This window comes from Ranitomeya variabilis, chromosome 2 (assembly GCF_051348905.1).
Source record: "Ranitomeya variabilis isolate aRanVar5 chromosome 2, aRanVar5.hap1, whole genome shotgun sequence".
NCBI classification, from domain to species: domain Eukaryota; kingdom Metazoa; phylum Chordata; class Amphibia; order Anura; family Dendrobatidae; genus Ranitomeya; species Ranitomeya variabilis.
This window is the reverse complement of record NC_135233.1, coordinates 425623869-425636112: the sequence shown is the minus strand read 5'-3', so window position 1 is coordinate 425636112 and position 12244 is coordinate 425623869. Positions and strand designations below refer to the sequence as shown.

At 45.9% G+C, this 12244-nt stretch overlaps 1 protein-coding gene across 1 annotated transcript in view; it reads right to left on the bottom strand.

The window, feature by feature from the left end:
* Nucleotides 1-12244, bottom strand: part of MYBPC3 (myosin binding protein C3) — an 80576-nt gene that overhangs the window by 50170 nt on the left and 18162 nt on the right. The window contains exon 7 of the mRNA XM_077286760.1: nt 5879-5935. Within this exon, the coding sequence (XP_077142875.1) occupies nt 5879-5935 (57 nt within the window). The remainder of the gene's footprint in view (nt 1-5878; nt 5936-12244) is intronic.

Below are 12244 nucleotides of genomic sequence, written 5' to 3'. Positions count from 1 at the left end.
GGGAGCCGTAGAGTCATCATCATGAATCCTAAATGATGTAAGCACTAACCAAACCTGGAAAAATACCAGGTCCAAAACTGCTCACGGCCATCTGGGTAGGAGGCACACTTATACTTTTACTTTTTTGCAGGTCAGGTTGTTTCTTTAAGTTTTCTTTAATGGTTTCAATCTCCTGTAATTAACATTAGACCCCAATATGTAAAGCACCAGAATAAGCCCAATATCAAATATTTGGTGAGCCTCGCTGATCTCCTGGTGCCTGCTAATGGCTGCCCGCATTGAGGAAGATGATACTATCACTTGACGGGTGCTTGGCAGATTTGGTACTACTTCCTTGCAGTGAATTCTAATTTTCATTGCACCCTGACGGGAATCTTATAAAACTATGCATGGCTGCATCTTTCTCTATAGTGTGTCACAGAAGCAGCCGGGCCCACATGCCTAGTTATAGAAGGTTATGGACAGAGCCACAGAGACACACGTGCGCCACCTCTTAATTATTTCCTAGTCATTGGCCACCTCACTATCCCGGACAGGGGTATAGGGACCCCCATTATGGAATCAGGTGGCATTTATAGCACATTCACAGTATCTAGGATAGGAATTCTTCTTTAAAGGCTAAGGACCTCACTTGTACCCAGAATAACTGTCTTCTAGACTCTTTTATGTTCCTTTTTTCATGCACGCCTTGACGTGATGAGAGATCCATCTTACGGGCCTGTAGTGGGGGCTTAATATAGCAGGGCAGCCCTTTCTTCAGACCATGATGCCGACTATCCGATTACTCTCTGCAGACCAGCTGTCACATCCACAGGAAGGTGCAATTCCCTCTGAATAGAGACAGCTGCATTGTGCGCTCTCTTCCCGACTCTCCATTCGTGGTCCTTGCACTCACTGTCTATATATATGGAGGATTAGCACAACCAGTGATGGGGACTTGGATCTGATCAGAGCTTTGGGGAGTGCGACATTCGCGAAGCGTTACTACATGTGTATTGCCGGCGTATGGACGTCAGTCCAAGTCCATGGTGGGTTAGGCTTGGCCAGAAGCATCAGAAAAGCTCACGCTCTCATGCATGTGGCAGGCAGATCACCGAAAACTTACTCTCTGTATGCAGGAACAAGGTCAGAGGAAAATAAGAAAAAGAAGGTTATAGATAAAAAGGATGCAAATACTAGTGTGTGTATGGTGTCGAGATACACAATGTATAAAGTACATAGGAGGACCGTGTTAGAAGAGCTAAGCGAGCAATTAAAGGGATGCAGCAAGAGAGCAAAAGGGGCGCTGCGAGCAATGTAAGGGAGCGTAGGAAAACAATGGACGCAGCAGGCAGTATAACAAAATATATAATGCAAAAGCATTTAATAATGGTGATAAGAGAACAACAAGCATCGGATGGATGGAAGCGGAACGCAGAAGCTTCGCAACATAGGATAGAGGCACAAAGCAAGGGCAGGCGCAGCAAGCCATGCACAAGGCAAAAGGGATGCTGCACGCTACGTTACACCATAGAGCTAAAGGGATGCTGCAAGCTATGCTAGAGAACACAGAAAGGGATGCTGCAAGGAGTGATAGAGCACATTGAAAGGGATGCTGCAAGAAGTGATAGAGCACATAGAAAGGGATTCTGCAAGGAGTGATAGAGAACATAGAAAGGGATGCTGCAAGGAGTGATAGAGAACATAGAAAGGGATGCTGCAAGAAGTGATAGAGAACATAGAAAGGGATGCTGTAAGAAGTGATAGAGCACATAGAAAGGGATGCTGCAAAGAGTGATAGAGCACATAGAAAGGGATGCTGCAAGGAGTGATAGAGAACATAGAAAGGGATGCTGCAAGAAGTGATAGAGAACATAGAAAGGGATGCTGTAAGAAGTGATAGAGCACATAGAAAGGGATGCTGCAAGGAGTGATAGAGCACATAGAAAGGGATGCTGCAAGGAGTGATAGAGCACATAGAAAGGGATGCTGTAAGAAGTGATAGAGAACATAGAAAGGGATGCTGCAAGGAGTGATAGAGCACATAGAAAGGGATGCTGCAAGGAGTGATAGAGCACATAGAAAGGGATGCTGCAAGGAGTGATAGAGCACATAGAAAGGGATGTAGCAAGGAGTGATAGAGCACATAGAAAGGGATGCTGAAAGGAGTGATAGAGCACATAGAAAGGGATGCTGCAAGGAGTGATAGAGCACATAGAAAGGGATGCAGCAAGAAGTGATAGAGCACATAGAAAGGGATGCTGCAAGCAATGCTAGAGCACATAAAAAGGGATGCAGCAAGCTATGCTAGAGCACATAGAAAGGGATGCTGCAAGCTACACTAGACCGTAGAACTAATGGGATGCCGCAAGTTATGGTAAACCATAGAACTAAAGGGATGCTGCAAGGAGTAATATAGCACATAAAGTGGGACACTGCAAGCAATGATAAAGCATAGCACGAAATGGATGCTGCAAACAATGCTATAGCACACAAAAATGATATGCTGCAAGCAGTGATAATGCACAGGACTAACGGCATGCCACAAGCTATGCTAGAGCGCTATAAAAAGAGATACTGCAACCAATGCTACAGCACATAAAAGGGACATTGCAAGCAACACTAGAGCACATAAAAAGGGACGCTGCAAACAATGTTCGGCTACGTTCACATTTGCGTTGTGTGTTGCGTCGGCGGCGCATCGGCGACGCAACGCACAACGCATGCAAAACGCATTGTTTTGTGACGCATGCGTCCTTTTTTTGCATGATTTTGGATGCAAAAAAAATGCAACTTGCTGCGTCCTCTGCACCCTGACGCGTGCGCCCAAAAAGACGCATGCCTCACAAAACGCAACACAACACATGTCCATGCGCCCCCATGTTAAATATAGGGGCGCATGATGCATGCGGCGCACAACGCAAATGTGAACGTAGCCTTACAGGACATAAAAAGGGACGCTGCAAAAAATGCCAGAGCACATAAAAAGGGACGCTGCAAACAATGCTAGAGCACATAAAAAGGGTGGCTGCAAACAATGTTACAGGACATAAAAAGGATGCTGCAAAAAATGCCAGGGCACATAAAAAGGGACGCTGCAAACAATGTTACAGGACATAAAAAGGATGCTGCAAAAAATGCTAGATCACATAAAAAGGGACTCTGCAAAAAATGCTAGAGCACATAAAATGGGACGCTGCAAAAAATGCCAGAGCACATAAAAAGGGACGCTGCAAACAATGCTAGAGCACATAAAAAGGGACATTGCAAGCAACACTAAAGCACATAGAAAGGGATGGTGCAAACAATGTTACAGGACATAAAAAGGGATGCTGCAAGCAATGATAAATCATAAATAGGGGCGCTACACGAAATGCTGGACAGGATATACAGTAAGTAAGACAATAGAGCAACACCGACAGAATATAGCAAGCGATGATAAAGCACATGATGTCTGTCCAGAAGCAAACACTAGAAAGGAGAAAGGTGCCTGACAAAAGGGATGTTATTGTGATGCAATAAAGGAGAATGCAGGAAATGCCACAGGACAAGGTGGCTGCATTCATCTGTACCAGAAAAAGGAGGATAAAGATACTGCAAGAGATTGGAGGCTGCAGAGGAGAGAAGCAGACATGGCGCTCCTATACAACAAGCACTACAGAGCAGAACAGGGACGCTGCAAGCAATGCGACAGCCGACTGCTGCCCACCAGAGCGGCCCATGGCTCTGCCCACATATTGGCCATCTAGGTATAAAGGACATTGTGTCGCAGTTATTATACGTCTCCTACAATGGTAAAATAAGAGGGGCTCGAAAACTAACCCCTGTACTTCATGCCCGCCCTGCCAGATAGCAAAATGAAGGATGCAAAAAGCGAAAAAGCTAGATTTACTGCGGACATTGCAAGTAAGAGGAAAATAAGAGATATAGCAAAGCAGCTCATGAAAGCTGGATAAGGCGGTGCATGTAAAATATATTATATATATATATATACATACTCGGTGAGCCAGAATGAGATACACAGAACACAAATGTATGGCGCAAATGTAAAACGACAGCATAGAGACAATGCAATATACAGAGCCCGCTATACAGCGAGATCCGAACCGTCCGCCTTATATACTCAGCTTCTCGTGGACCAGAAGTGTCTTATTAGTGGACTGATGTCGAATATGGCGAGAACCAAATCCCAGAGCTACAGATGAGCAGGACAGCCCTTATGGACGAGCCGGGGTGTAACATGGCGGATCAGTAGAGCTCACGGACTCGTGATGTTGTTTTGTGCCGGAGGTCTAATAGTAAAGTTGGTTGTGGATGGACCTGTGGACATCTATACCGATGACTTCTAAGGGGACAGTGTCGGTGCCCAGAAATGGAAATGTAGGATATCGATATGTGGAACAAAAATGCAAGAAATTGTAAGAACAGCCTTGGAAGGGAGAGCATCGTTGTGAGCACCAGGGTAACCGGCAAAGGCACGATTCTGGGGCCCATCTGTAGAATCAGGGGTTTTCCAGGACTTAGATATTGATGAGTTATCCTTAGGATAAGTCATCAATATAACAATGGTGGAGATCTGACACCCGGCGCCTCCGCTGATCCGCTGTTCTCAGCTCCAGCGGTGTCCGGATGTGCACACCAGCCGGAGCTCCACAGCGCCTTACACTGTGTAATGGCCATTCCCAGTACTGCAGCACAATCCACATTCACATTAATAAAGGCTGAGCTGCGGTACCGAGAACGGCCACTACATGGTGTAAGGAGCGGTTACACTGTGTATATCTGACTGCCAGAGGGGGATCTGCTACGTGACTGCTGAAGATGCCGAGTGTCGGACCCCCATAGATAAAGCATCAATGTAGGAGATCAATACAACCCCTTTTAATGCAAATCACCAAGAGACTAGTTTTGTTAACTATTATTCAGATGGAAATTAAGAAAGGTTTATATGAACTGGAACGATGATGCCTGAAGTGTAAGACATTTTGCAGTGAATGTTTGTGTGGAAAGCTCCATGTACATACATTAAAGAAGCCCTCCTCCTCCTTTTCCTCTTCCTCCTTTTGCTCCTCTTCCTCCCATCAAAGTGTCCATCCTCTTAATATATTGCAGTCATCATACTGTACAGCACTGTGTACTCACAATTGCTCTCTTTGCCTTTCTACCCATTCAATTATTCTCTTTCCTCTGCTCTATGTAGAAACAGGAACTTTCTTGTCGCTGCAGAAATCATTCCCCATTTCACCTCTTGACCCAGCTGCTCCCTCCTCCCCCTCCGCCAGGGACTTTTGCAGTGACTCATGACTCATGCAGGGAAAATTGACCTCCTGTTTATACATAGCTTAGAAGGATTCAGCTCATCAGTTATTAATCATGTGATGTCATAGACCTAATGGAAAACAGAACTAACCGGGTAGAAAGGAAAATTAGCAATTGTAAGGGCACAGTGCTATATAATATGATGACTGCAATAGATCAAGAGGATAAAAACTTTGATGGGAGGAGGAGGAGGAAGAGGAGGAGGAGGAAGAAGAGGAGGGCTTCTTTAAACATATCCATTCATCCGACAGGGGCCAATATGGCCATACACATCAGGATATTGGTCTTTTATCAGTACGGCAGAGCAGCAATTCCCTTCTAGTCCAGGCCCATCTGACCCGGGATCTGCTTCCTAACCAGCCGACTGTCAGGATCCCCCTTTACTGCAGTCCTCGATGTTGTATAACTACAGCGAGCCGTGTCACGGAGATATAATGCATTGGAAACGGAGGACATAAGGGAGCGTGAATCTATTGATAAGCGATCTATGTGGAGGGTACCGGAGATCCGTGGGTATGGAGATGGCAGATTGCTGGCACAGGATCCGCCTGGATGACGGCGATCAGGGCCGAGTTCTTACCTTTTCTTGAGGAGGGCGCTGAAGTCCAGCTCTCCGGCTTCTTCTTTCCCATCTCCACTGCAATAAAAAACAAGGACTTGCGATGAGTAATCTACTAACGGCCCCTACACAGAGATCCTCATGGGTGGATTTTTCATCTGTGGATTTTCTGACATGGTATTGTGTGTGAAAAACGCACTGCATATCACGGTACCAGCATGGTGTCTAGAAATGGAATTGACTCACCGAGGATAAAATCTGCAATGGAAATTGACTGGTGCTACTGACTTTATGCTGCTGATATCACCGCGGATTTAACCCTTCATAATGCAAAGGGGGAACTGAGATCCCGCAGCAAAAAGGTCCTGTGGGAGCGTAAAAGGTCATCTTCCCTTATCACTAACATCTACTTAAAGGGCTTGTACCAGGTAATGTTTATCCTATTGATAAGATAGGGGACAATGTACTGAACGCTGGGGATCTGACCTTTGAGTTGAGCATCTCCATGGTCAGTCAATTGAGATTGCAGGATAACGCTTCGGCAGTCCCATAGAGAATGAATGGAGCCAAGGAGCGCTCGCTCAACTTCTTCTCCGTTGATGGGATCAGTGGTGGTCCCAAAGATCGGACCCACAGCTTTCACAATGTTATCCCCCCTATCCTATCAGTCTGGTGGGTAACTTATATACTTGGTACAATCTCTTTCAGAGGGTCATAACATGTCCTCCTTTAAGCATCCATACTACAGTCGCATCCATGGACCTCCCAAACTTCTACTGTATTTTGGAGCCACTCATTACCACATTGAAGCTGAGCGGAGAGATGACCGCACACCTGCCCGCCCAGACACGTGCACTATCGGAGGGTACCGCGCACACCTCTCAGCAGGTGGTGGAGTTGTAAGGTCACCATCATTGTGCACCCCCGATGTGGAGCTGCGCTGGAATACCCCTTGACCCAGAAGCCACCTCCAACCTCTTCATAGAAATGTTGGGAGATCCTGGTAATGTGGCTGTAATAGGGATGTCATGTTGTGACCATCTGATGAGACCTCAGTCATACAATGCGGTCAGTGACCAATGCATGCTTTCCTTCAGATCCAGGGGGATGTTAAAGTGCTAGAGAGACCCCGACCCTAAAGATGCCACCTACTTTTATCCTACATACATGCCCGATGCTAGAAGTCTGAAATGCTTCATAGTGCCACTTACCAGTAGAAATAGTGAAATCATTTTCTTTCCTTCTGGTAGAGAACTAATTTGCATGTTTTTCCCATGAAGCACAGCTGATAAGACTCCATGCTCAGCTGGTCTCCTTATGCAGAGATGAGCACTGCTTTTCTCTTCCTACAGATGAGGTCTCTTGTAGGAAATAGCTTTTCCAGGGTGAACCACTAATTGACCCTCATTAAAAAAAAGAGGTTCTTCAGCAGCTGCAGCGCATTATAGAATTATATCTTTCCAACATCAAAGAAAAAGTGAAATAGACGGCACAAGAGGAATACAGACTCTTTAGGACTTGGACTCATTTAAAACTGATCTGCAGTTGTCACGAATTCTCTGCGTATGTGGTGCTCTGCAATTCAAGCGTGTAGCTGAATAATCATCAAAAAGAAGAAAATATGCAGCACTCACCCTTCTTTTGCTGTGTATTCGTGCTCTTTATTGGATATAACTAATACAGGTTTGAACATCCATGTTAGGACATCAGGTTCACAGGAGGGTGCGGTGGTGGAGCGTGGACTTGTAGGAACTAGCTTTTCCAGGGTGAACCACTAATTGACCCTCATTAAAAAAAAGAGGTTCTTCAGCAGCTGCAGCGCATTATAGAATTATATCTGCTGCAAGCTACATCATTTACAACCAAGTTGCTGCAGAACTTCTTTACAGTTGCGATACATCGGTCAATAATGGGCAGGAATCTCCTCCTCACTCTTCAACAAGAGGTTCTACAGCAGCTCAGGAGTGTTAAAAGGCTTTGGACACATTAGTCCTTATAGAACGTAGGCCTCATGTTTTTTTTATGGATATGGACCCCCTTGGTGACTAAATGCATAGTATAATGGTACATTATGACGTGGCCCCTTGCAGTTCACGGGATCCACAAACTGGACCATGAGAAAAGTGGATCCAGAAAACTGGGAAGAAAAAGGCAACTACGCTGGCATATATGATCCGATTTACATATGGCATCGGGGACGGGTTAGAGAAAGTGACAGAAATAGTTGTAAAATGTGCGTGTACGGCAGGGCACAGACATAGCCTGCGGCAAGATATAGATGTTACGGCTGGAGGGGTCTGTAGGCTGTGGGGAAAAATAAATCTCCGGCTGACAGGTGTAACACAAGCTCTGAGAGCCAAAGAGCAGTAACTTCTGTACGGTGCACAACATGCAGGAGAGTGAGGATGAGCGGTGGGCAGAGGTATAGGGCGGCATAACGGGCTCACAAGGTGGCGGTGCTGGGAGGAAACACGGATTCCATCAATACAGTCATATTGATGGTCGAAGGACAGAATCGGATCTTCCTTGACGACACACAGAATTCAGGTTGTTTTTTGCTCAGCAATGATCCCAATAAGATAGCTGCCGTCTTCCTATAGGGCAGACTCTGGCCTGCACGGTGATTATATTTGGCCTGCGACACCTGTCAACTGTATCTGCATGCTGAAAGTCAGTACAATCGAAGTCAACGATGGAAAAGGGAAGACGACGGCTCCCTCCCCCATCCTTCTCGCTGTGCATCTGACGTCTCAGTACAGTGGGCGCGATGGCATCACAATTTTGCGCCCACTGTGTGGAGCAGTGAAGAGTTTGACTGCTTGCTGCCTAGATCAGGGCAGCAGGTGAATGAGGAGAGGTGATTATTTTATTTTAAATGTGGGGCCACTGTGGGGCCCATTATACTGCATGGAGGACGATGTGGGACCCATTATACTCTGCGGAGTACTATGTGGGGCGCATTATACAATATGGAGGACGATGTGGGATCCATTATACTCTATGAAAGACTATGTGGGGAGCATTATACTATATGGAGGACAAGGTGGGGCCCACTATATACTACGGAGGACTATATGAGGGGCATTATACGCTATGAAAGACTATGTGGGGATGTGGGGCACATTATATTATATGGAGGACTATGTGGGGCACATTATACTCTATGAAAGACTATGTGGGGATGTGGGGCACATTATACTATATGAAGGACTATGTGGGGAGCAGTACACTGTATAGAGGACTATGTGGGGTCCATTATAGTCTACAGAGAACAATGTGGGGCCCATTATACTCTACGGAGCCCGATGTGGGATGCATTATACTCTATGAAGGATTATGTGGGCCACATTATACTATATGGAGGATTATGTGGGCACATTATACTGTATACAGGACTATGTGGGGCCCATTATAGTGTATAGAGGACAATGTGGTGCCCATTATACTCTATAAAGGATTATGTGGGGCACATTATACTATATGGAGGACTATGTGGGCACATTATACTGTATTCAGGACTATGTGGTGCCCATTATACTGTATGGAGGACTATCTGGGCCTGTTATACTTTACGAAGGACTATGTGGGGCGCATTATACTTTATGAAGGGCTATGTGGGGTGCACTATACTATATGGAGGACTATGTGGGACGCATTATACTGTATAGAGGACTATGTGGGGCCTATTATACTATATGGAAGGCATTGTGGGGCTCATTATATTGTATGGAGAACTATGTCGGGTCCATATATTTTAATAAATATCAAGGTTGGACCGCAACTTTGTCTAAGTTTTTAATTTTGGCCCTCTGTGTATTTGAGTTTGACACCCCCTCATACAGTCTGCATCAGCCCTTGTAAAAGGGATTTGATTTGTTATATTGCCAATCAGAAATTTTCCGGTGTGAATGGACCTTTACAGGAAACCTGGTCATCTCAAAGAGTTGGGACTTTGTAAAAGTTATACTGCCCTTTGTCCCTGCTCAGCATTCACAGTCCTTACTATAACAATTATATAGGAGTGATCATCAGACAGCAGAATCTCTGGAATTCTGGTGGTCGCCCCCCCAGCAATTAGTAATTTATCACTTATTTGATGGATAAGAGATTAAAATTGTGAGGAATAACCCAGATATTTTGGCGTCCTATTAGGAAGACGATCATTGGGATGTTTTATATCAATTGCTGGAGCAAATCTTTAGCTACCTGGCTATGGATATCCTCCGGCTTCCAGGTCCTACTATGCTCCTGGGAGTTTAGATAAGTTTTAGTTAATCTATCCACTAATTTATTACTTCGACCCAATACAAATGAGACAGAAAAATATTACAAGATATTTCACATTTCAAGTACCGTAATCAACTTTCCTACTTTGAGAAACTTTCTCTTTGACCTAAACACTGATGGCCAAACATTAAAATATTCATGATTTATAATTCATTACCAATTAACTTATTCACTTTTTTCAAATATCCTTAAAGTGTAACTGTTCATTTATTTTTTATTTTATAACTCAATAATACATAAGAAAATAAGAAACTTTGTAATAGATCTTATCAAAGAAATCTGCTTCTGTCTCCTCCAGGACTGATCATTCATTCTTATTTCATAGGCAAAATCTGTTATCAGTGGAGAGATTTTCCATTACTGAGATAGAGATGACAGTTGGTGCTTCTAAAATTCTATGGAGGGAGGAGCTAGAGGCAGAAACAGGCAGAGGAGGGAGGAGCTAGAGAAGGACACAGAGGAGGGTGGAGCTAGAGAGAGACAGACAGGAGAGAGGAGCTAGAAACAGAAACAGTCCAAGGAGGGAGGAGCAAGAGACAGACATGGGAGGGAGGAGCTAGAGACAGACAGGAAGGTGGAGCTAGAGACAGACATAGACAGGAGAGAGGAGCTAGAGACAGAAAATGGCAGAGGAGGGAGGAGCTAGACAGACAGGAGGGAGGAGCTAGACAGACAGAGGAGGGAGGAGCTAGAACCAAATACAAAGGAGGGAGGAGCTAGATACAGAGGAGGGAGGAGCTAGAGGCAGACACAGGCAAAGGAAGGAGGAGCAAGAGACAGACATAGGAGGAAGTAGCTAGAGACTGACAAAGACAGGAGAGAGGAGCTAGAGACAGACACAGGCAAAGGAGGGAGGAGCTAGCGACAAACAGGAGAAAGGAGCTAGAGACAGACACAGGAGGTTGGAGCTAGAGACAGACAGGGGAGAGAGGAGCTAGAAACAGAAACAGGCCAAGGAGGGAGGAGCAAGAGACAGACATAGGAGGGAGGAGCTAGAGACAGACAGAGGAAGGTGGAGCTAGAGACAGACAGGAAGGAGGAGCTAGAGAGACACAGACAGGAGAGAGGAACTAGAGACAGACAATGGCAGAGGAGGGAGGAGCTAGACACAGACAGAGGAGGGAAGAGCTAGAACCAAATACAAAGGAGGGAGGAGCTAGATACAGAGGAGGGAGGAGCTAGAGGCAGACAGGCAGAGGGAGGAGATAGAGACAGACACAGGCAAAGGAGGGAGGAGCTAGCGACAAACAGGAGAAAGGAGCTAGAGACAGACAGGAGGGAGGAGCTAGAGACAGACAATGGCAGAGGAGGGGCTAGAAACAGACACAACAGAGGAGGGAGGAGCTAGAACCAAATACAAAGGAGGGAGGAGCTAGATAAAAAGGAGGGAGGAGCTAGAGACAGACAGGCAAAGGAGGGAGGAGCAAGAGACAGACAGAGGAGGAAGGAGCTAGGGAGACAGGAGGGAGGAGCTAGAGGCAGACAAAGAGGAGGGAGGAGCTAGAAGCAGACAGAGGAGGGAGAAGCTAGAGACAGAGGAGGGTGGAGCTAGAGGCAGACAGAGGAGGGAGAAGCTAGAGGCAGACAGAGACAGAGGAGGGAGGAGCTAGAGACAGGAGCGAGGAGCTAGTGCAAACACAGACAGAGGGAGGGGCTAGAGGCAGACACAAACAGGAGGGAGGAGCTAGATACAGACAGACAAGGTGGGAGGATAGAGACCGACAAAGAGGAAGGAGGAGCTAGATATAGACACAGACAGGAGCGAGGAGCTAGAGACAGGCACAGACAGGAGAGAAGCACTAGAGACAGACACAGACAGAGGTGGGAGGAGCTAGAGACAGACACAGACAGAGGAAAGAGGAGTTGGAGATAGACAAAGACAGGAGCTAGAGACAGACACAGACAGGAGAGAGGAGCTTGAAACAGACACAGGCAAACAAGGGAGGAGCTAGAGAAGGACACAGACAGAGGAGGGAGGAACTAGAGGTGACCGACAGAAGAAGGAGGAGCTGGAGGCAGACACAGACTTTCTGCTGCAAGTTCCCCTGAAAGGATAGTTACAGTTCTCCATAGAACTTTATAAGGACCAACTGTCATCCC